Source organism: Diabrotica virgifera, chromosome 6, assembly GCF_917563875.1.
Source record: "Diabrotica virgifera virgifera chromosome 6, PGI_DIABVI_V3a".
In the NCBI taxonomy this organism is placed as follows: domain Eukaryota; kingdom Metazoa; phylum Arthropoda; class Insecta; order Coleoptera; family Chrysomelidae; genus Diabrotica; species Diabrotica virgifera.
Window position 1 is genome coordinate 83521462 of NC_065448.1, and position 25318 is coordinate 83546779.

Sequence of the window (25318 nt, forward strand, 5' to 3'; positions counted from 1 at the left end):
TAATTTCTTGGTAAAAAACTCAAAGTGAAAAAATGTTTGTTTTGTCTGATGAAAATCGGTCCGGGTTATCGGGGGCCGACTTATCGGGGTTCCACTGTATGTATCTAAGATGAAGGCTCAATATTGTGACAATATACTCGTAGGCGCGCTAAATGGAAGTAATAGAAAACAATTTTATTATTAGTAAATAAATATTTATTAACCCATTATTTGTTGTTTGTTTGGGTTTATATGACTGCGGACACTAAATCCATTCGCCAATTAACCCATTATAGGCCAGCGTCCTATTTATAGGATACTGAAAATTTATTTTTTTTTTCAATCATTAACCCATTTTCAATCATTAACCCATTATAGGCCAGCGTCCTATTTATAGGATACTGAAAATTTATTTTTTTTTCAATCATTAAAATTTGTTTAAATTGTAAGAAAATTTACCCGGATATTTTATGATGTATTAAACTGATTACAGTAGAGCGTCGATTATCCGAACTAATTGGGGGACATAGGTGTTCGGAAAACCGATTTGTTCGGATAATCGAACTGCAATATATTGATACATATTTATAGTCATACATATTTATCCACAAGTGAATAAAAGCCATATTTATATACCTACATATTTATTTATATCTTGATAATGACAACTAGCAACTAAACAAAAAAGTGCAGTCTTTGCAACAACATAATTATTTTTGGATACAATATTGAAGAGAATTGAAGATATTTTAAGCGTCAATTACTAACGCTTGTTCGGTATTCGAGTGCGGGACGCGGGAGTCGATAGTTCGAATAAGCGGTCGTTCGGTTGATCGACGTTCGGATAATCGACGCTCTACTGTACTACATTTTGTTTGATTATATTACAAACACCCATTCAGTAAAAAAATTATAAAAGTTGGACAAATTTCTTAACCTTGTATAGATTTACACATTCATTTAATAATAAAAATTTCATTTCGGCACTTTTTTTGTCTCTTAATGGGTTATTATTGTGGTGTAAGGTTTATTACATCCGGTAGTCATAAATAAATCTCGTAAAAATACATTGCTGAACGTTAACTATAAAGTTTGTTTTACCGTCCTAGAAGTAGGACGCTGGTACTTAGCGATATCAAAATTTGTAACAATTTTAGTATTGGATTTATCTGAATCTGCTCCGGAATCGTTGCGGTTTTTGAAATTTTACATTTGTTTATTGCGATTTACATAAAAAGTTTTGTATTTAATCATATTTGGGGGAAATATAAATCTTGAACTCTGTCGAAGTAGGGTATATTCATATTGTTATATTTTTGACTTTTATACTGGGAAAACAATCGCTAAAAATGATCGTGAATATTTAACCTTAGGATCAAGAGTAGTAGGTACTTGATTTTAGATTGCATTGCTAAACCTGCAAGTCACTGAGTGCTTTTTGATAATTTATTTACCAGCAGAGATTTGTTAATTCATTTACAAAAATGTTGATACCGACCAACAGGAACCTTGCGGGAAAATAGACTATCGAAGTTTCCTATACAAGATACGAAAACTCTTAGTAAAGAAGCTCATGTTTCATATGATTTTTAGTGTGATGTAAATGGGAAAAATACTTTTTGTAAAATGGAACGATAATGAGTGTGTTACTATAGCATCTAATTTTTACAATATAGAACCTCTCGCACAAGCTAGTAGATGGGATTGCAAGCTCAAAAGAACACGTTTGATTTCTCAATCACACGTGTTAAAAATTATCATAAGTACACTCAACTCCCCATTAACCGTAATCGGAATAACCGTGATGCGGCTTAACCGGGACGCGTTTCAGAAAAAATACGTAAAATTAAATGCAGTTGGAGACGGTCCTGTGAAGCTCAGTAGGCGAGTCACTCATCTCCAGCCGGCAGCCGGGCCCTCTTAAGGTCATAGACCCCTCCCCTCATATCCCTCCCGATACTTCGACACACTCTCACCCGCGCGCCCCGCCAACCCACAATAAGTACAGCAGTGGAGTGTGACACAGAGTGTGCGTACGATGGCTACCGCTACTAAGCGTAAACGTGTTGTTTTGACGATCCAACAAAAGTTGGATATTGTTCAAAATATTGAACGTGGATCCACGGTTAAACAGATGTGTAACCAGTACAATGTTGGCGATAGCACAGTGCGTGATATTTTAAAAAATAAAGATAAACTCGTAACTTTTGCATGTTCCTCGGACACGAATTTTGGAATGGCCAATCGGAAAACCATGAAAAAATCAAAGTTTGACGAACTTGATCAGTGCATGTTGGAGTGGTTTTCACAGCAACGCGCACAGGGAACTCCGGTGTCAGGACCGATTTGCATGACGAAAGCAAAGTTTTTTTTAAGCTCTCGGCATGGAAGGGGACTTCAACGCATCATCTGGTTGGTTCACGCGATTCAAACAGAGACACGGAATCCGGGATGTTTCTACAAAAGGAGAAATTTTAAGTGGTGACATTGACGCTGCTAATCAGTTTAAAGCGGAATTTCAAAAATTTGTGGAGGACGAGGGACTATTGCATGAACAAATTTACAACGCAGATGAATCGGGGTTGTACTGGAAATGTCTACCCACCCGGACTCTAGCATTTAAAAAGGAGCGTAATACACCGGGATACAAAGCTTCGAAAGAGCGCATAACAATTATGACCTGCGCTAACGCAACTGGGAAACATAAATTGCCCTTACTTGTGATCGGAAAAGCAAAGAAACCTAGATCTTTTAAGGGCACTGAGGCCAAAAATTTACCGGTAGACTATTTTCATCAAAAGTCTGCTTGGATGAATTGCGAAATATTTAAATCTTGGTTTGACTCCAAATTTGTACCGGAGGTAAAAAACACTTGCATGTATTCCTACACTAATGGTATTCCTCAGAAAGCTGTACTTCTCTTGGACAACGCACCTTCCCATCCTAGTGCAACAACTTTAAGATCACCTGATGGAAAAATCTTCGTGAAATATATGCCTCCCAATGTTACGGCAATGAAACAACCAATGGACCAAGGCGTTATTTCTTCTCTGAAACGTAACTATCGCTCAGCTATCCTTCAGAAAAGAATAGAAGAAGGGAACGACCTCGAGAGCTTTTGGAAGGACTTCACAATCTTAGATGCCATCTACGAAGTACGATCTGTTTGGGAAAAAACCAAACCGCTTACTGTCGTACGATCTTGGAAAAAAATCATGCCCGACATTTGTGAAGACGATGACTTTCTAGGATTTGATGAGACTGATTTTGTTGTTAAAAATATCACTGAAGCTATAAAAGATGTGCCAGGAGGAGAGGAAGTGGACGGAGAAAATATACTGCAGTGGTTGGATTGTGAAGCGGAAGATCAAGGGTATGAGCAGATTGTAAACAAGATTGGAGGTGGAGTTGGGGAGGACGAGAGTGAAAATGATGAGAAGGGGGGGTCACGCGATCAACAACAATGCACAGTGCTGCATTGGCGAGTGTGGAACAACTGCTTGAGTACGTTGAGAGTCAAGAAGATGCTCCAATCGCAGACAAAATTGTGTTACGAAACATGAGAAGTAGAATCAAAAAGAGATGTTTCTCTGTTCAAAAACAGAAAACTGTTACGGATTATTTTCAAAGAAAGTAATTCACGCTAGTTTGTACCTTGTAAATATTTTTTTTACATATTTGAAAGTATGTACTGTTATTGTTCATATTCTTGGTATTTACAGTAACGTGTTTTATTGTGTTACAATATGTATGTGTGTTATTCATGTGATTCTTGTCAAATACAACATTCAGGTATGTTTTAATGCAATATAAATACGTTAATTACACCATTTAATAGTGTTTTGCATTTTAATACCCTTTCCTGTTAAATTTATAGTATTTTGCGGATTAACCGCGATTTTACGTATCCTGGAAGCCTTAACCCTACTTTAATCGGGAGTTGAGTGTACATGGAAGACTTGGATCAACACGACCGATTTGTTGAAAAATATGCCACTAATAAAATCAGAGCCAAGAAGTGGTATTCTCTACAAACGAGTCAAAAGTCAAATGTTACTTTATTAGATTTTAATCGATCTATAGCAGTTTCCTACCTAAAATTGGCTCATAGTTCAAGGAGTATTATAGAAAGACCGAGTACATCATCAGCAAAAGTTTTATGGGCGTAAGATTAGATGGGAAAGGACACTTCATGGAAAATCATAAAATGCAGAGACGATATCAAGGAGAACATTGTAAAGCCAAACCACTAACATACTATGGAAAATGTAACATTCATACATACCTTCAATTATGATAACCTTAACGCCCAGCGTACTACTTATAGGACGGGTCATAATTCAAAAATGCAAAGGTGTAAATTAAATTCATGAATATTTCCTTATTAAGAACAAAATTATACTGATAATTATGTATAATCAAAATTTTGAAATTTGAAAAATGAATAACTTGGGCGTTAATGGGTTAAAATAAACCGAGCTCTACTTATCAGATTTACTATAAACTTTAAAAAATAGTTTAGTCTTAAGAAATGAGCGACTGATTGAAGCTTCGAAAAGATTGTCGCCAATTAATACATACCTATCTGAAAAAATTGGCATTTGTACTGTAGTCAGTGTGTTGTTTTTCAAATAAACGCTTCAATTTGTTTAAGTTACCACATCAGCGCGTCTTCAATATTGGTTAGAGAGATAGTATCACACCATTTTTCGAATGTTCTGCGAAACTTTGGCAACAGTGCGTCGGCGATATTTGACACTATCTAAGTATTTATATAAGACGAAGACTCAATATTGTGACAATATACTCATAGGCGCGCTAAGTGGAAGTAATAGAAAACAATTTTATTATTAGTAAATAAATATTTTAGGTCTGGATCCCCCGTATGGAAAAAAGTTGATTAATAGCAAGCTGAAAATTTGTTAATAGCTTAAGGGTGTCTAGTCGGACAAACTTTGATATATGGGAACACTGGAACAGGGGAAGTTTTAATTGTGGAACAGGTTAAAAATTTGGAACGGTCAGACCACGAAAACGTCACATGTATTTTGTCCGACAGAACTTCCAATTGATTTGTTACCCTTTCATTAAACTCTCATGCAAAAATCAGACTGCTATTTATCACCTGTCATAATTCCTGTCATTTGATATGTTCTACGTGTTCCACTCATTATCATGCTCACTTGGTGATAAATAGCAGCCTGATTTTTGAATGAGAGTTTAATGAAAGGGTAACAAATCAATTGGAAGTTCTGTCAGACAAAATACATGTGACGTTTTCGTGGTCTGACCGTTCCAAATTTTTAAACTGTTCCACAATTAAAACTTCCCCTGTTCCAGTGTTCCCATATATCAAAGTTTGTCCGACTAGACACCCTTAAGCTATTAACAAATTTTCAGCTTGCTATTAATCAACTTTTTTTTCATACGCGGGATCCAGACCTATTTATAAAAATAAACCGAGCTCTACTTATCATTTTTCTATAAACGTATACATCAAAAAATAGTTTAATCGTAAGAAATGAGCGACAGATTGAAGCTTCGAAAAGATTGTCGCCAATGAATATACAGGCTGTTTCATTAATAATTGTCCATATAGTAACTGGAGAAACCTTAGCACAAAATACGAAGATTTAACCTAAATCACTTAAATAAAATGTGGTTCCTTACTTAGTTACAGGGTGTTTTATCTAAAAATTTAAAACTATTTTTGCTCAGCATTATTAGACGTATCCTTTTCATACTTGGCAGAAAGTGCGACTACTAGACACCCTATTAAATTATGATAAACAAACGTTTCTAGCTACTACCAGAGGCGTACGGCAGGGGATGGTTAATGGTTGACCCTTCTCAAATTCTACGCCACTGGATGAATTACTATTTTAGTGCCATTTTTAGATTCTACAATACTTTCTACGTGCATAATATACTCTTCATTGGTAACGATAAAGTCATTAGTTTTCGAGATATTTGAAGTTAAATATGAAACGGCACAGTTATTTTAATTAATTTATTATATGATTCATATGATTAAAATTTAAAACTTATTTGTACCCAGTACTTTAAAACTGTTTGGCGTATCCTTATCACACTTGGCAGAAAGTGTAGGTACTGTACACCCTACTAATTTAAGATAAATAAGCGTTTCTAGCTACTACCAGAGGCGTACGACAGGGGATAGTAGCTGGTTGACCCTTCCCAAATTCTACGCCACTGGCCAAATTGCTATTTTAGTGTAATTTTTTGATTTTGCAATACTTTTTATGTAAATAATATACTCTTCATTCGTAACGATAAAATGATTAGTTTTCGAGATATTTGAAATTAAAAATGAAGCGACACAATACACTGATCAAAATAACCGTGTCGTTTCAGTTTTAGCTTCAAATATCTCGAAAACTAATGACTTTATCGTTACGAATGAAGAGTTTATTATTTTCATAGAAAGTATTGAAGAATCCAAAATTGAACTAAAATAGCAATTTCGTCAGTGGCGTAGAATTTGGAAAGGGTCAACCATTCACTTTCCCCCGTCGTACGCCTCTGGTAATAGCCATAAACGTTTGTTTAACATAATTTAGTAGTTTGTACAGTACCTATACTTCCTGCCAAGTATGAAAAAGATACATCGAATAGTTTTAAAATACTAAGCAAAAATAGTTTTTTAAATTGTAGATAAAACGCAAACTCAGTAAGGAACCACATTTTATTTAAGTGTTTTAGGTTAAATCTTCGTATTTTGTGCTAAGGTTTCTCCAGTTACTATATGGACAATTATTAATGAAACACCCTGTATACCTACTTGAAAAAATTGGCATTTGTACCGTAGTCACGATTTCTGTATCTACCTAAATATAGATTTATTTCGAATTTCATTTTCATAGGAAACAATTTTTCACACTTTTTATTTAAGGAGAACGGAGCAAAATGCAAAATTTTGACGCACGTCAAAATTTCAATGTGTTTTAAATGTATTCATTTTTTTCGAATCCTGAGAAAACTAATTAGTATTTTTGAAAAATTTAGACGTAGAATGAAATACTACTTTATTACCGAGGTCCAAAAGTCCCTTAGAATAAATAGAAAGTTTCTTTTGAATGAAATATTTGCAATTAAAAATCACACTAAATTTTCCCTTTTATTTTCACCCCTGTAACTTATTAAAATAAACATTATAGAAGTTTTCAGGCACTTTCGGCCCTCGGTAATAATGTAATCTCTCAATCAGCGTTTAAATTTTTCAAAAATATTTATTAGTTTTCTCAGGATTCGAAAAAAATGAATACATTTCAAACACATTGAAAATTTTGACATGAGTCAAACTTTTGCATTTTGTTCCGTTCCTCTTAAGACTAATTTTTAATATACTTTTCCATTTTTTTAACTGTGTGTGTGTTCACAAAGAGGGGATGGCATTAGATAAACTTTTTGCCACATATATTATTTTTTTTTAACTGTTGATGATATTTCTAGAATAAAAAAAAAATCCTCATAAAACTTTATATGACCTACTCGCATTAGAATTCGAAATATTTTTACGTAAAATATACTTACCTATAAAACTCACAATTAATAATAATCCTATTTTTTTCAAATAGTCCGACAACTTAGTTCTATTACACAAAAATATAATAAATTAATAAACGTACACTACTTCCCTGTGGATAGTGAGGATCAACACTAACGAATTCCAATATCTTAGAAGATGATACACTGAACATATATCAGAAACAGATAACAGAACAGAAAAGAGAAGCGTGTTATTACACTAAGAAATCCGACGCAGGTATCTCGAAATGACAGTGACTATTTGTCTATGTTGCCTAATCAGATATTAGTTATAATATTATCGATGTCTTGTTACAGATAATCAATTTTAGTAGTTCCAATGTGACACAAAATCTAGGCATGGGATAAAAAAGTTTATTGTTTTATTCTGAATGGCGGTACAGGGTCGTTTTTGTAATATTTTATTTAATTCTAGAGTAATGTCCACATACTAAAATATTTCTCAAATTGTACTCTGCGCCGCCATTCTTTGGTATATTACGAATGTGTATGCCAAATATGTCAACAAAATATTCAAAATGAACACCGCAATGTTAAAACGCGTTTTCCGATTTGATGACGCGCTGATGTAGCCTTTTAATTTAGTTTACTCAAAAACATTATTTGGATAATCATACAAGAGAAAAACCTTGTGTGAAAGTGTGAAAACCTGAAAGTGTGAAAGTGTGAAAACCCAAGTGTGAAATTAGTTTTAAGCAGTTTTCTCAGAAAGTGCATTTGGAGAATCATTTGAGAACTCATAGTAGATAGAGTCATTTTAAGTGTGAAATTGATTTTAAATTAAAAACAGGAGAACCAGGGTGGAGTAGACTAATAACTAAAAATAACAAACAGAAACTAAAAATGTCGATTCTTTTAGAAATTGTATATTAATTGAGATGATTTCGCCGCCGCCTACGAAAAGTATAACTCCGAAAAATGCCGTTAAAAGTAGAACTTTCAATGAACGCCGCGAAAAATATTATTTTCGATTATATGATTGTGAAAATTATAGTCCCTAATAAAGTGTTAGCAAAAAAAATATTTTTTGAGGAGTATCTGCAAAAAACACCATTTCTGTTTGTGGGTCCACGAAAATTATAATTAGTAAACAGTTCTCAGGAATAATTGTTTTCGTCGGCAGAAACAGAAAGGGAAATAATTGTTTTCGTCGGCATCTATTATGAACTAAATCTGTTTATTATAAATATTTTGGGAGTTATAATCTTCGCGCACACGCGTATAAAAAAAAATTATAATCGCGAATACTTATCAAAGAGTATTTCACTGGAAATGTATTAGAAATCACATTAATCATAGGTGCCAGCGATTTAATTACACGTGCGAATAAAAGTGCGAAATTTGTTTTAAACAGTTTAGTCATTCTGATTCACATTTTCCGTCGTGTACATTCTGGAAACCTTTAACTTGTATAATTATTGGTGTGATAGTAGAAAAATATTTCTTAATTATGAAATATGCTTTAAGTAGTTTTCAACAAACAATACAACAGAGTACTTAATGGGAAAATAAAATTAGAAGTATCGACATATCCCGTTTTCTGTACTAATTTTTACACTATCATTAATTTCACTTCAATAGATATACAGTAGAACCCCGCTGTTCCGAACGTTCAGCAAATCCGAAGAACAAAATTTAAAAATACAAGACAAAAACTTGTTTATTATACAGAGTAAAACCAGCAGATTGAACAATGTAGAATTAGTAGAACTTTGACATTTAAAATTTCTTCAAAATAAATACGTATTGTTCAAGCAATCTATATAGTGTAATGGGTAAGATTATTGTAGCTTTGGGTTGTTCTTCTTTAATATTAGGCCGGCAGCTGGTGTTTTCTGGTAATTTAATATGTAGTTAAAAATATTTATTTATACTTAGGTAAATACCGTTAAAGCAGGACATAATATTGTATGTGTTAAAATTAATTTTATCAATTTTTTAATAACATTTAACCTCACAGAGACCTCCCTCTTACCGCATGCTTGCATTAATACTTAACTGATGTAGAATAGCTTTTATAATTAATCTTGTTATTGTTAGAATTACTGATAATAAAAGAACTTTATAAAAACACAGTTAGATCTAAAATTACTTTAGGTATACAGTTCAAAACTTTTAAAATTCAGCACAAAATGCAAGCATGTCCCCGCTCTTTTTTTATTAAAAATACAAAATCTAAAAATATTTTTTTAACAGAGTCTTTTCATTAGTACACTTATGCATTATACAATTAACTCATTTTCTTCTTCTTCCGTATTTTCTTCGCCACTATCATCGCCCAATTCAATGCCCAGTGCCCAATCTTCTTATAATATTCTTCTACTTTGATCACTTTGGCGATTCTTTTCTGCCAGTCTACTTTGGTAATATTGGCTACTTCTTTTTTAATTATCTCAATTACCTTTTTGTCAAATTTAGGAAATGTATTTGAACGCCTTATACTTGGTTTTAATTGTCCCCAAATTAACTCAATAGGATTGAAAACACAAAAGTAGGGGGGAAGTCTCAATATAGTGTGTCCATGCTTTTGGCAATACTCTCTAGAGCGTATAATTTTCTAAATTGCTTCGTGTGTAGAACTTCAATAAGTTGTTTCTTTTGTGTAAAAATCTTCGAAATACAAATAATTTTCCATTAAAAAATTTTGCAGGTCAGCTTTGAAGATGTATTTGGTATTTTAGTAAGCTGTCGGGAATGATAGGAACCGTTGTCAAGCACTATTACGCTGTTTTTCTCCAAGTTTGGGATCAGCGAGTTTTCAAACCAATCTTCAAAAATGTCAGCTTCCATATTCTTGTGGTAGTCAACGTTACAATCTTCCATTTTCTTCCCACATAATTTTAAAGCATTCGGAACCCATCCCTCACTTCCTCCGCAATGTACAATAATTAGTCGCGAGCCTTTATTTGCAGGCATTTCTGGTATGCACATGCTTGAACCATCTGTCCATCCTTTCTTTACTGTATCGTGGGTATCATACCAAGTTTCATCTAAATAATAAATTCTCCTATTTTCTTGCCTATATTTAGTAATTCCTTCTAGGTACATATTACGTCTGTTGACTATTCTTTGGCTTTCCATAATTGCTTGACGTTTATTTATTTATTTTTTTAACTTAAAGCCCATTTTTTTATTCAATTTTGAAGAGTTTTCTCACAGCAGTTCATATTTCGACCGGTTGTTTCCAATTTCTTTCTTATTATTTCTATTGCAGGTATTTCATTGCTTTTGTAGCAGTCGTATATTGTGGTTTTGAATAGTTTTACGAGTGAAGGATTTAAAGGTCTTGAAAATTCGTAGTCACATCGTTTCTTGCGATGATAGGGTTCATTTTTAACTATTTTATATACATTAGAAAGTGGAATTTCTGTTAAATCAGAGGTGGCTTGTGCCAATAGTGTTTCATCGAAGCCGAATTTCGTACGTAGATTTTTGTATACATTCAAACATACTTGCTGTGTTTCTGCATTTAAATGCATTCGAATCTTCTTTACGAGCTTTTTTTTAGTAATTACATTCAAACTAGCACTGGCAATTTCTACAATATCAGCGTTATCGTACGCGATATTTACATTATCCCACGGGCGCCACATCACTATTCACATTAATTAAATTACAATAATTAACACTTGACACTCTCCAAACGAAATACTAAACCAATATTCAAAATAATTACAGCAACAAAACACTCGTATCACTTAACACACGTACACTCCAGTACTAACACACTGCTAGCTACCGAACTAAAACTAAGATTTTGCACGAAACTTGTGAATAGATATGCGGGAGGTCTGACCGTAAAAACACAGATGCTTTCACAAAGGGCCGCTTCTTAAACGTTTGACCTAATATCTATATTTGAAGAATATCATATTTCACCGGCTTAAAGCTATTCCACAGTATTTTTTACTTGGACAATACTTTAATATGTAGTGTTTATAAAGGTAAACTTACTTCGGTTCTCTCGTAGTCAACTTGAGTCTAAAAAATATTGTCCACACTCTTGCGAAAACATTTTGTGACTCAAAATTAACGACAATGAAAGCTTTGAATTACTATTAAGGCTAACTTTCGGATAATCCGAACTTTTCGGAATCCGAACAAGCTGTCCCCCCAATTAGTTCGGATTTTCGGGGTTCTACTGTAATAATTTCAGAAATTTAGACTAAGTTTCTGAAATTCTCCGTTCTGTTTCATTAATTGTTTCCTTAAATAAAAAAGAATATGTATTCGAGTTTTTATTTTAGATTTTAACGAAGAAGAGAACACAACGGAATCTATGAAAAGAAAACCTGTATGTTCCATCAGCCAAACCGTTAAAGAGAAAGCATTAAAGTGTGAATATTGTTTTAAGCAGTTTAGTGAAACAAGCAGTTTGAAAACACATTTAAGCGTGCACACTGGAGAAAAACCTTACAAGTGTGAAATTTGTTTAAAACAGTTTGCTCGAAAAGATTATTTGCATAATCACACAAAAGTTCACACAGGAGAAAAACCTTACAAGTGTGAAATTTGTTTAAAGCAGTTTAGCCAAACGAGTTCAGTGAAAACACATATGAGATTGCACACTTTAGAAAAACCTTATAAGTGTGAAATTTGTTAAAAACAATTTACTCGAAAAGATTATTTGCAGAATCATACAAAAGTTCACACAGGAGAAAAACCTTATAAGTGTGAAATTTGTTTTACGCAGTTTCGTGAAGCTGGTAATTTATCTACACATTTCAGAGTGCACACTGGTGAAAAACCTTATAAGTGTGAAATTTGTTTTAAGCAGTTTAGTCATTCATATAATTTAAAAACACATTTGAGACTGCACACTGGAGAAAAGCCTCATAAGTGTGAAATTTGTTTCAAGCAGTTTGGCAAAACAAGTTCTTTGAACACACACATGCGATTGCATACCGGTGAAAAACCATACAAGTGCGAAATTTGTTTTAAGCAGTTTACTACAGGAAGTCGTTTGAAAAAACATTTTAGGTCACACACTGGAGAAAAACCACACAAGTGTGAGATTTGTTTAAAGAGGTTTACTGAAATAGGAGATTTGAAAAAACATTTGAGAACACATACAGGAGAAAAACCTTACAAGTGCGAATTTTGTTTAAAGCAGTTTAGCCAAATAAGTTCTTTGAACACACACATGATATTGCACACTGGAGAAAAATCTTACAAGTGTGAAATTTGTTTAAAACAGTTTACTCGAAAAAATCATTTGGATACTCATACAAAAGTTCACACGGGAGAAAAACCTTGATAAGTGTGAAATTTGTTTTAAGCAATTTTCTCAAAAGGGAATTTGGAGAATCATTTGAGAACTCATAGGAGATAGAGTTATTTTAAGTGTGAAATTAATTTTAAATAAAGACAAAAGAACCAGAGTGGGGTAGACTAATAACTAAAAATAACAGAAAGAGAAACTAAAAATGTCGATTCTTTTAGACATTATATATTAATTGAAATGATTAATTACACGTGCGAATAGAAGTGCGAAATTTGTATTAAGGGGTTCTGGAAACCTTTAACTTGAATAATTATTGGTGTGATAGTAGATAAATATTTCTCAATTGTGAAATATGCTTTAAGTAGTTTTCAACAAACAATAAAATAGGAAATGGGAAATTTGAAAATGGGGAATAAAATTCGAAGTATCGAAATTTCCCTTTTTCTCTACTAATTTTTACATTATTATTAATTTCACTTCAATAGATATACAGTAGAACCCCGCTGTTCCGAACGTTCGGCAAATCCGAAGAAAAAAATTAAAAAATACAAGACAAAAACTTAAAAAACATGTTTATTATAATGATTGAACAATGTAGAATTAGTAGAAATTTGACATTTAAAATTTCTTCAAAATAAATGCGTACTTTAATAATATGTAGTGCTTATAAAGGTTAAACATAAACATAATAAAAAAAACCATAAAATCCTTTATAAAAGGTATATTTGTTACAATCCCTATACAGGGCTACATCAAGAACATAACTAGTTTTCAATCGGTTGACCGATTTTTAACAATATCAAATGTTTCCTGCTATAGGTACCATTGAGCTCGAATTTGACTTGTTCACATCATGGCTGTATGGTGGCAAGTCACCAAGTCACAAGCTTGCCACCATACAGCCATGATGTGAACAAGTCAAATTCGAGCTCAATGGTGCCTAGAGCAGGAAACATTGGATATTTTTAACATCCATGTTTAAATTCACATCAATTTTCTATGTTCTTATGACGGATTATTTGTAAAGGGTTTTTACCCAAATATTTTTTACTTTGGTGGTTAGCATGTTGGATTCTGAGCAAACACTGATGATGATAGGTCAACCGATTGAAAACTAGTTATGCTCTTGATGTAGCCCTGTATAAGGATTTTAACAAATATACCTTTTATAAAGGATTTTATGTTTTTTTGTAATAAATGGTAAACAGCCAACTACAGGAATTTTTTCCTCGTGGAATTTTTTATAAACATAATAGACATACTGCCTTACTAATAAAACACTCGTATTCTAAGGTTATTCCGTATTTATATCTAGAATAGTTATCCTAAGTATAAGGTAGATATAATACGAAAATAATTTGTTACCAATAAACTCGGTATAAGTTAGTTATAAGTATTCCCACTTTATTCCGAAATAATAGTTTGGCAACGGCGCAATCTTCTACACAAATGCATAAAACAACGATATGAAACGGGTGAAATATGTCAATTTTGACTTTTCTCTACAACTGACAAACCAAATTCCTTCATTTTTTAGAACTTTGTTATTGTCTGCTATATTTTAGTAAATCGTTATTTTGTATGTTGTATGTTGAGTTTGAGTATTTCATAAAATGGCTTCAAATAAAAGAGAACGTTGCATTAAATGGGAAACTAAAGAAAAAGTAAACAAATTGATTTATTTTACTTATAAATGCAATGTAAATACACTAATTTCAGCATATTTTGAAGAATATTGTGAGAGATTTTCTACATATTATAGAAAATAAAGACCTTATTATTCTTGTAAAGTGGAGGATAAGCCTCATCCTCGCTTGTTCACAGTAAGTGAATCACCTGTTAATTTTTCTAAAAACCTCACATCATCTTAAGGAAACCAGATTTTTATTGTGCAGTATTTGAAAAGGAATTTATGCTTTCTTTGAAAGTTTTCCTTTTTCGTGTAGTTTCCATCAGGTTAATTAAATTATCAACTTCCTCGTTAGCTGCAATAGCTCTTAAACACATTTTTTTTATTACCTGTATATATCTACTCACAAAACAAATAAAAAAATAATATATTTTCCTTCTGATGACTTTGACAGTCACAAAATAGGTTATACCAGACTTAAACAAGGGTGTGGGTCGGTATAAACTTGGACTAAATTCTTATACCAAGTATAACCTATACCTAAGTTATTCCATGTTTATTGGTAGTGATTTTGCCTATACCTGATTTATTCTCAGTATAACTTTTATACTTCGTTTATTAGTAACAGTGTAAGAGTCGCTATAGGTGAAATTTCTTAATCATTTTAGGCACGATAAGAGCCTATAACTTAAATAGTAAAGAAAACGTTTGAACACTGTGCCGTCACTTTTAAGTGGCACATGTGTCGACAGTGGCGCATCAAACTTTCCACTTATGGACGGGATAAATAAATTAAAAGTTACTCTCCCTCACTACCAGTATTCAATCTTTTTCATTTTTAAGTTCTATGTGATTAACACATAAGATTCAGCGTAATTTTAACCCACCACCCCTCCCCCGTACCCCCACCATCAAAAACTTAAATTTTCGTTTTTATTGTTTTTTGGTGGGATGGAATCAATTTTAAAATTTCAAAAAATTCACACGCATAGTTGAGGCTTTTATAAAATATGTATATTTTTTATAGCGCCGTAGGTTTCGTACATATAACCTAAAAATTTTTTTTTTAAAAGCGTATAACTTTTTTTAGGTGATAGCTGCAGATATAATTTTTTCTTAATCTTGTGTATTCTATCAAACACTATATTTCTAATTTTTTTTTTAGATTTTTCCGTAATGATGGTCATCTTCAAAAATCCAAAAAACTGTTTTTTAAGGGGGTTTTGGGGGATTTGAACGTTTTTCTCCCATTTTTAAATATTCTAAAGGACTCAGTTACTTTACATATATATTTACAGTAATTTTTACAGTAATTTACATATAACCTATAAAAAAGAAATTGATTTGATCTATTATAAAGTCTATAAAATAGGGATAATCCCCAAAAAAAGATGGCGAGCCTTACGGAGAAATCTGAAAAAAATTAGAAATATAGACTAAAAAATTAGACCCACAGCTATCCCCAAAAAAAAGTTTTACGCTTTTTTCCAAAAATTTTATGTACTCTCAACCTACGGGTCTATAAAAATAGACATGTTTTATAAAAGCCTCATCTATGCGTGTGAATTTTTTGAAATTTTAAAATTGATTGCATCCCACAAAAAAAATAAACACGAAAAATTAAAAGACTATGTGCCTCCTGATGAGATACTAATAAGTTTCGAAACCGGTAGAGGTGCTTGTTGCACTCTCTGATTGGACTAGAATATGGTGCGGCTGTATTTTCGTTTTGCAACGAAATTGAAAATGGTTATTCATTTTTGATTTACATGTTTACTCTGATTGGAGTACGAAGGGAACCATTCTCGTTGGAACTTTACCGAGCTGAGCAGATGGGACGTGAATTATAAAGTGTAAAATTCCCACATCTTCCTTAGTCTCAGCATCCGTATGGCTTGCATAGTGTAGAAGCCTCGGAGGTGTAACCAGAGAAGGTTCCCGTTGTTTTCAGTCTGGTGGGATATGGAGTAACATTACGTTGTTTTATATGCCATTAGAGTGAAAACTTAGTCTTTTTGCTAGCAGTTGCCGCTAGGGCATCTTTTCGTTCGTTGCAATCCGGGACTGTACGCCGGGTTTTGTTTTGGTTGGATCAGAGAGAGCAGGATATGTGCCTCCTGATGAGAGACTAATAAGTTTCAAAACCGGTAGAGGTGCTTGCTGCACTCTCTGATTGGACTAGAATATGATACGGCTATATTTTCGTTTTGCAATGAAATTGAAAGTGGTTTTTCATTCATAGGGGTGGTGGGTTAACATTACGCTAAATCTTATGTGCTAATCACACAGAACTTAAAAAAATCAAATTCTGCTAGTGAGGGAGGTTAACTTTTAATTTATTTATCCCGTCCATAAGTGGAAAGTTTGATGCGCATCTGTCGACGCATGTGCCACTGAAAAGTGACGGCACAGTATTCAAACGTTTTCTTTTAGGTTCGACTATTTAAGTTATAGGCTCTTATCGTGCCTAAAATGATTAAGAAATTTCACCTAGAGCAGCTCTTAGTCTATAAACCTACTTCGGTTCTCTCGTAGTCAACTTGAGTCTAAAAATATTGTCCACACTCTTGCGAGAACATTTTGTGACTCAAAATCAACGACAATGAAAGCTTTGAATTACTAGTTAGGCTAGCTTTCGGATAATCCGAACTTTTCGGAATCCGAACAAGCTGCCCTCCCCCCCAATTAATTCGGATTTTCGGGGTTCTACTGTAATATTTTCAGAAATTTAGACTAAGTTTTTGAAATTCTCCGTTCTGTTTCATTAATTGTTTCCTTAAATAAAAAAGAATATGTATTCGAGTTTTTATTTTAGATTTTAACGAAGAAGAGAACACAACGGAATCTATGAAAAGAATACCTGTATGTTCCATCAGCCAAACCGTTAAAGAGAAAGCATTACAGTGTAAATATTGTTTTAAGCAGTTTAGGCAAACATGTAATCTGAAAACGCATCTGAGAGTGCACACTGGGGAAAAACCTTACAAGTGTGAAATTTGTTTAAAGCGGTTTAGCCAAACAAGTTCTGTGAAAACACATATGAGATTGCACACTTTAGAAAAACCTTATAAGTGTGAAATTTGTTTAAAACAGTTTACTCTAAAATATCATTTGCATAATCATACAAAAGTTCACACAGGAGAAAAACCTTATAAGTGTGAAATTTGTTTTACGCAGTTTCGTGAAGCAGGTAATTTAACTACACATTTGAGAGTGCACACTGGTGAAAAACCTTATAAGTGTGATATTTGTTTTAAGCAGTTTACTACAGCAAACAATATGAAAAATCATTTGAGAGTGCACACTGGAGAAAAGCCTTACAAGTGTCAAATTTGTTTTAAGCAGTTTAGCCGAACATTTTCTTTGAACACACACATGAGATTGCACACCGAGGAAAAACCATACAAGTGCGAAATTTGTTTTAAGAAGTTTAATCATTCAAATAGCTTAAAAACACATTTGAGATTGCACACTGGCGAAAAACCTGTGGAAAACCGAAAAAGTGTGAAATTTGTTTAAAACAGTTCACTCAAAAAAAAAATATTTCGATAATCATACAAAAGTGCACACTTGAGAAAAACCTTATAAGTGTGAAATTTGTTTTAAGCAGTCAGTGGCGGATCTAGACATTTGCCTTGGGAGGGGAAATTTGCCTTAGGGGGTGGAACTTCCAATGAAACACCAACCAAAAGACATAAAATAGATAAACAGGATAAACACAAACTACATAACAGACATAAGTAATAACTTTAGTATGCATTAAGTTCGCTTAATTTTCCCAACTAGCGTGTTTATTGGGTTGAATTTCTTTGTCTGTGGTTTAAGTATCATATTATCTAATATATATTTATGTTTCAACAATTTTTTCTTTAATTTTGGAACTTGTTAGGGGTGGAAATTTCACCTTTTTCCCTCCCCGTAGATCCGCGACTGAAAGCAGTTAAATCATTCGCTAGTAAGTCATTATTATATTCGAATAGGTTAGAAACACATATGATATGGCACACTGGAGAAAAACCACAAGTGTGAAATTTGTTTAAGAGACTACATCAGCGCGTCATCAATATTAGTTCGGGAGATAGTATCACACCCTTAGACAAGGAAAGAGAGAAGACGGGCAACACTCATTTAATAAACGTTCAAAAAGTGAAGCCACTTTAGACACCGAATGCCTATTACCAAAAACATGGCGCTCACATCAAATATAAATTAGAAGTCAAACAATAAGGAATGCACGTAATTTTCCCCGTGTTGATATATTCTAAATTTGAAAAAAATATATAGGGAATAATCAGATTTTTTTGAAATGCCATTCCTATTACACCGAGCATTTTATTGGCTAGAAGTAGTGACGATCATACATGACGTCATTATTATATTTGGTCAGATGGCAAATGGTAACAGACGCCTGTCATAATATTGTAGGTTAAATATAATGTCAAATTATTGTTTTCAAATTATATTTTATTGATTTAGTTTATATTTTAACAACAGTTTATTTTTTCACTAACTTCAGTTTCCCTGCCCTATCCTTGATTGGCCTTGGTCCGGTTGTGTGGTAGGTTTTATTAGGTGTTAATTTTAAAAAATGTTGCTGCCTAAATGGGCACAGCTCACAAAGGTCATAAAAGAGAAAAAAAAATGAAACTTACATCTAAATAATCTTACATAACCTTATATCGGAGTTTGAGACTAATATTGTCCTTTTCATGATCATTTTTCAGTGCGTAACAAATGATAGGAAAAAGGCTAAGTCCGTGATAATACACATTTATGACATTTATTCTAACATGACATTTTAGTTAAATCTGACAGTTGTCACATTTTATTTTCAATTTGGAATAAAAACAAATCAAATGTGTTTCTTGAATTTATAAAATGGTATTTTCTTTGATTTGTATAGTCTTATAAATTATACAGATTATATTTGTAATATTATGATCTAATTAAAAAATATATTTTTTTATTATGGCGCCATCTATCGGCAACTAGAATAACGAAGAAATGTTATAAAAATGTCACCGACGTGCCTTTTTTTCTGTCACATACAATTTAATGCGTTAGAAAGAAATCGAAAAACTGTGACGCACTGAAAGATGATCACGAGAAATACTGTAGTAAAGATCATAGACTTATACTGTCCGTCTAATTTACTTACCGTTGCACGTCATTATCTACGTTAGAGATCTAAGTTGACATTGTTGCCCAATTACAAAAAATTCTTGAATTTATTTTAAATCAAATACGAGTACATCACACAATTTTTGCGGAAGTGGATTATACAGCAAAACAAATTAATATTCAATGCAAATAAATAAAAACTTTAGAAATAGAAAACAATAATTACGTAATAATCTTACATTAAAGTACATAATAAAAACAGTAAATATAATGAAACAAATACTTATAGTAAAGAATATAAACAAATATGAAGTGTCATCACCGCAACTGTCAAATAAATGTTACCAATTTATGCCAAAATATCACCTTCGTTCTATTATAGTTACAGTGTATTCCGAACAAATGTGCTTCATAAAAACGCTTTATAATCCATTTATACAAATGAAATTAAACATATTATTGTGTATTCCTTTAAGTTAACATTAATAGAAATCTTTAAATATTATTTCTACGCGTATATAATAAAATATGTCTAGTGGCTGTAATGCCAGTGTACTCGGCAAAGTTATTCTAAAAAAGAACACACCTACCGCCTAAATATTTCGTGTTGGTATCATGTGATGTCACGGGCTATGACGTGCAACGGTTAGTAAATTAGATAAAGTATATATTATCATAGACAGAGTGTCATTCAGAGCGAAGTGACAAGAGAGTGTCATTCAGACACCATCTTTTTTATTTGGCTTAGTGCTGTTTTACTCTTACGCATAGTAAAGCTGCGACAGTAGTCCTCCCCTTCCGTGCCTATACTCACACTTCACACTTAATGTCATTTTAGTTTCTCGATACAATGTGCATCCCGTTGGTTCTTTGAGCATTGCTTCATTTTACGATAGGTAGGTATGGATATACGATAGGATGCAATAATAAAACAAGTGAAGAAAAAAGAGGGTACAAAATGGGCAATAGAGAGATAAAAATACTCTGTTACGCTGATGACACCGTGTTAGTAGTAGAGTGCGAAGATGACCTACAAAGTTTATTGCACGAGTTCAACATTAACGCAAAAGAAATTAATATGAAAATATCAGCCCAAAAAACAAAAACCTTAGTAATTGCCAAAGAACCAATAAGATGCAAATTGGAATTAGACAATCAAATTATACAACAAGTAATGACTTTCAAATATCTGGGAATTAATCTATCAGCCGACAACAATATCGAAGAAGAGATAAAAGACCAAATAATTAAAGCCAGTAGAACGGCCGGATGCCTAAACGGCACAATTTGGAAAAACAGCCACCTAAGATTGGAAACAAAGGCCCGAAAAACGAAATGAAGATCTTAAGAAGGATTGCTGGAAAAGGATTACAGGATAGGGTAAGAAGTGAGGAAATCAGACGCATGTGGGGTAGACAATATAAATACCTGGGTAAAGAACAGAAAAGAAGAGTGGAATGAGCTCATAAGCAGGATGTCTGAATCAAGGATAGTAAGAATAGCCAGAGACAAGTCACCGTTAGGCAGAAGAAGTATAGGACGCCCAAGGAAAAGATGGAATGACAACTTACGGGCAGAATGAAAGGCACCGTTGAAGAAAAACAGGCAGTACTGCCTATATAAAATAAGAGGAAGAAGAAGATACAATGTGCTAGAAAGAGATACCACAAACCAGTCCAAGAGATCTTTTCGTCAGGAAGCGCGGAGGGTAGGCTCACTCTATGTTAATATTTACCTCTATGGTAAAGATCTTTGTTTCAAATACTTAAAGAGAAAGAGGAACCGTGTAGGCTGTAGCAACTTTGGTAAATAAATATGTGTTTTTTTATTTGGCAACAGGGCTGTCCTGCCAAACTTAACGCTAGCGAAAAAACTAAACGTATATGAGGAAAAATTTGTTGAATTTGTTTGTCGTTAAGTTTGTACCGGTGGGTTATGATGTCATTAAATATATGACGTGCATTCCTAATTGTTTGACTTCTAGTTTAACAATGGCTAGCCAGTGGTGGGTGTTCGTTGAAGGTTAAAATGTCATAAAAAATAAAGTAAATTTCTGAATATTTTTGTTATAGTTTTTATTAAAGAAAAGTTGCCCCATCCACAAACAGCTTATTAGCTGCGTTACTCAGTAAACAAAACCTAACAATAGGTTTACCTAACAAGTAATTTACAACAATCATTTTCATTAAATCAAAAGAACTAATATCAGTACCTAAGTTTAACAAATTCAGACTAGATAGCTTTGACAACATTGATTTCAGGGAGAGTTGGTTTAAGAACCTCACAGACATCGAGTTTCCGTTGGAAGTTAAAAAGTTATTGGCTTAGGCCCTAAATTCGCTTTGCTTCCCAACAAAAAAGATTTCAAAGTTTCCTCTTTGTTAGCTGACATCGAAAATATTTTAAGGCCAATTGAGAATGTCGATAAAGACATTCTAAGGTCCAAATGCACTAATAAAATCACAAACTATCGTAACAAAGACGAATCAGATCATTTCTTAAACAAATATTTTGTCAAATGTAGAACTTTTTTGAAAAATCACCCTGAGATCAGGATTGTTCAGAGCGATAAAGGCAGCGTCACTGTGGCAATGTACACAAAGGATTATCTACAAAAATGTGAAGATTTACTCACAGACACTAAGTATTATAAAAAGTTAAACAACAATCCCGTGTGCACTTTGCAACAAAAGGCTAACAAAATAGTTTTTGATTTGGTAAAAGACAATCAAATAGACGAATCTATTGGTAAAACTTTGAAAATTTACAAGGCAATTGCTCTTAGATTTATGCTCTACCTAAAATTCATAAACCTATTCTTACTATGAGGCCAATAGTGTCCCCTATAGTACACCTAATGGTCCCATAGCGAGTTTCTTAACTAATATCCTCACAGAAACGTACAATAATAACAACTATGGTTACTGCATTCAGGACTCTTTCGGTTTCAGCTCTTTCATCAATAATTATAAATTGACAAATAATTACAAGCTTGTAAGTTTTGATGTTGTGTCTTTGTTCACCAATTTACCTCTACACACAATTCTGGCTAGTATTGAGAAACACTGGAGCGATATATCTTTGCACACAACTCTGAACCTAGTTAATATTAAAAAACTCATTACTTTTGTTTTTGATTCCAATGTTTTCATTTTCAATGACAGTTATTACAAACAAGTCTTTAGTACCCCAATGGGGTCCACTATTTCTCCAATAGTATGTAATTATGTCTGAGATGATTTGATCAAAGATTGTCTTCATCAGATTAATTTTGAAATACCATTCATTAAGAGATATGTGGATGATTTAATCTTGGCACTACCCACATACCTAATACAACATACTTTAGATATATTCAATCAACAAAACCCACATTTGCAGTTCACATGCGAGGAAGACGCGGAGGGTCTTGCCCTTCCATGAGACTGCATAGATGTGAGGATAATGTTGTAAAGACACAATGGTACAGAAAACCCATATGTTAGCAACAGATTCATCAGCTACCATTCGTACCACCCTCCTAGGATGAAAACCAATGTAGTCCTAGCAATAAAAGAACGTGTCAAAAGGTTGTCTCATCCTGACTATCTTCAACAGGATCTTAATTTGTTACGTAACATTTTTGTTGAAAATTCATATCCTCTAAGACTGATTAATAAATTAATTTTTAATGTACCTTTTAATAATAAAAACAACAATCTCACCACCAACACCATATCGCAAACAATGCAATCAGCACAAGATAACTCGGTGCAGACAAGTGTATATTTTTATGCCCTCCCGTATATTCCTAAACTAACCATTGAACTCACTAAGATTTTCAAAGATTTCAAAAACATCAAAATAGCTAACAAAAACATCAAAACTATACGTCAGCTTTATAGTAAAATTAAACAACCTTTAACCACATCAGAAAGTACAGATGTGGTTTACTGCATTAAATGTACTGAATGTCCAGCAACGTACATAGGCGAAACCGGAAGAAATTTGTCGAGTCGTATCATCTCACACAGGAGCGATTGCAAATTGAATAAGCCTACATGTGCTCTGGCAGAACACACAATTAATCTAGACAAGATAGATTTCAATAATGCTACAATATTAGCCAGAGAGAAAAATAAGTTCAAAAGAACCTTGTTAGAGATGGTACATATCAGCAAAAGTGATAACAACAATCTTAATAAGAGATCTGAGATTCAGAATCTTAGTAAAATTTACAACTACATTTTGACATTAGATCAGTCAGACTCTGCATCTCAGTAATCTATCTTAATTTTTCTATTATTTAATTTTTGATTAAATAAGTTACTGTTCAGTGTATTTTTTCTAAACCTATTTGCTAAATACTATTTTCGTTTTGATACATATGTTTTTTAAATTACCCGCACATTTTAAGTTGGTATTATTCATAATTTCCCTATAGCAGTCAATGATACATTTCATGTTTCAAAAGTTTTTTCATAGTTTTCAAACTATTTATACAGTTAAATCTCTCCTATTTCCTCTTTCTGTTTCGTGAGATGGCTTGAATTTTTAGACTAGTAACGACATCCATGATGTCGATTTACACTTTGTTAGTTATACCTACTCATGTGTTTTATATTCTATTAACTAATTTTAACCGTTATGAGTTCGTTTGTAATTGTTGAATATTTTGTGAACATATACATTATACATAGACTGAGTCCTGGCGAGATGCCAGATGCGTGTCAGATGAATAATTCATTGTGCTAGGGGAGCCCAAGCGGGGATTTTTGCAGTTACTCAAGCGCGTCAGATTATCATATGGGGAGAAACGTGGTACCATGCAGATGTACCTCTACCATATATTGGCTCTTAACACAGGGGAGTTCGTTTAGGGGGGCCCGAAAAAAATCTATCCTTAAAAATACTCGAAATTGTCAGATTAAGATAAGGTAAGTTAAGTACATACATGCAAAAGAGTGTATATTTCAAAAATCTGACGATTTGAGCGGGGCGTACATAAATGGGCGAGTCAAAAAGTTTCACAAAAAAATCGAATATTTCGCGAAATGAACGTCAGATCGAAAAACTAAAAACTACGTATTCAATATTTTTCAAAAATCTATCGAAAGATACCAAACATGACCCCCACAGAGAGGAGTGGGGGGGGGTAAATTTAAATACAAATCCCGCGATGTTTCGCAAAATAAACAACAGATCAAAAAACTGCAAAATACACATATTCAATATTTTTGAAAAATCTATCGAATGGTACCAAATACGACCGCTCACGGAAGTGGGGTGGGGGGTTACTTTAAAATCTTAAATGGGAGCCCCAATTTTTTATTGCCGATTTGGATTCTTTGTGTAAGTAACTTTTATTCAAGGCATTTTTTCGAATTATGGATAGATGACGCTATAATGGAAAAAAACGATTGTTGGAAATGGAAAATTAAATTAAAAAATGGAAGCGCCCAGTAAAATGTAAAATTTTACTTAACTTTTTTGGTTTTAGGACCTAATAATCACAACCCAATAGGTCGCCAAAGCGCTCGAGTGACTGCACATTTAGCATACTTTGTTCCCCTACACCATTGGGAAATACGCCACAATTTAACTTGAAAAATGATTTTATTAACGTTTCGACTTCCACTTCGGACGTCGTTGACAAAATACAAAATATTAATAAAATTAAATAAAAATGTTATTAGTAAAAATATTCTTCTGTTAATTTAATTTAATATGACCCATTCATATCAGCAATTCAGACATATATTATACATTTTAAAGTAAAAGACTTTAAAATGATATTGTCAATATTTATGAGTTGC

At 33.1% G+C, this 25318-nt stretch overlaps 1 protein-coding gene across 3 annotated transcripts in view; it reads left to right on the forward strand.

Moving 5' to 3' along the window:
• LOC114345046 (zinc finger protein 239-like) overlaps positions 1-25318 on the forward strand; it is an 83323-nt gene that overhangs the window by 37733 nt on the left and 20272 nt on the right. The window contains exon 4 of one of the 3 annotated variants that reach the window (XM_050653485.1): positions 17218-22485. The exons of 1 other annotated variant lie outside the window; for it this stretch is intronic. In XM_050653485.1, coding sequence (XP_050509442.1) covers positions 17218-17921 — 704 coding nt within the window. In that variant the 3' untranslated portion in view covers positions 17922-22485. One more of the 3 variants, XM_050653487.1, reaches the window with a different exon arrangement.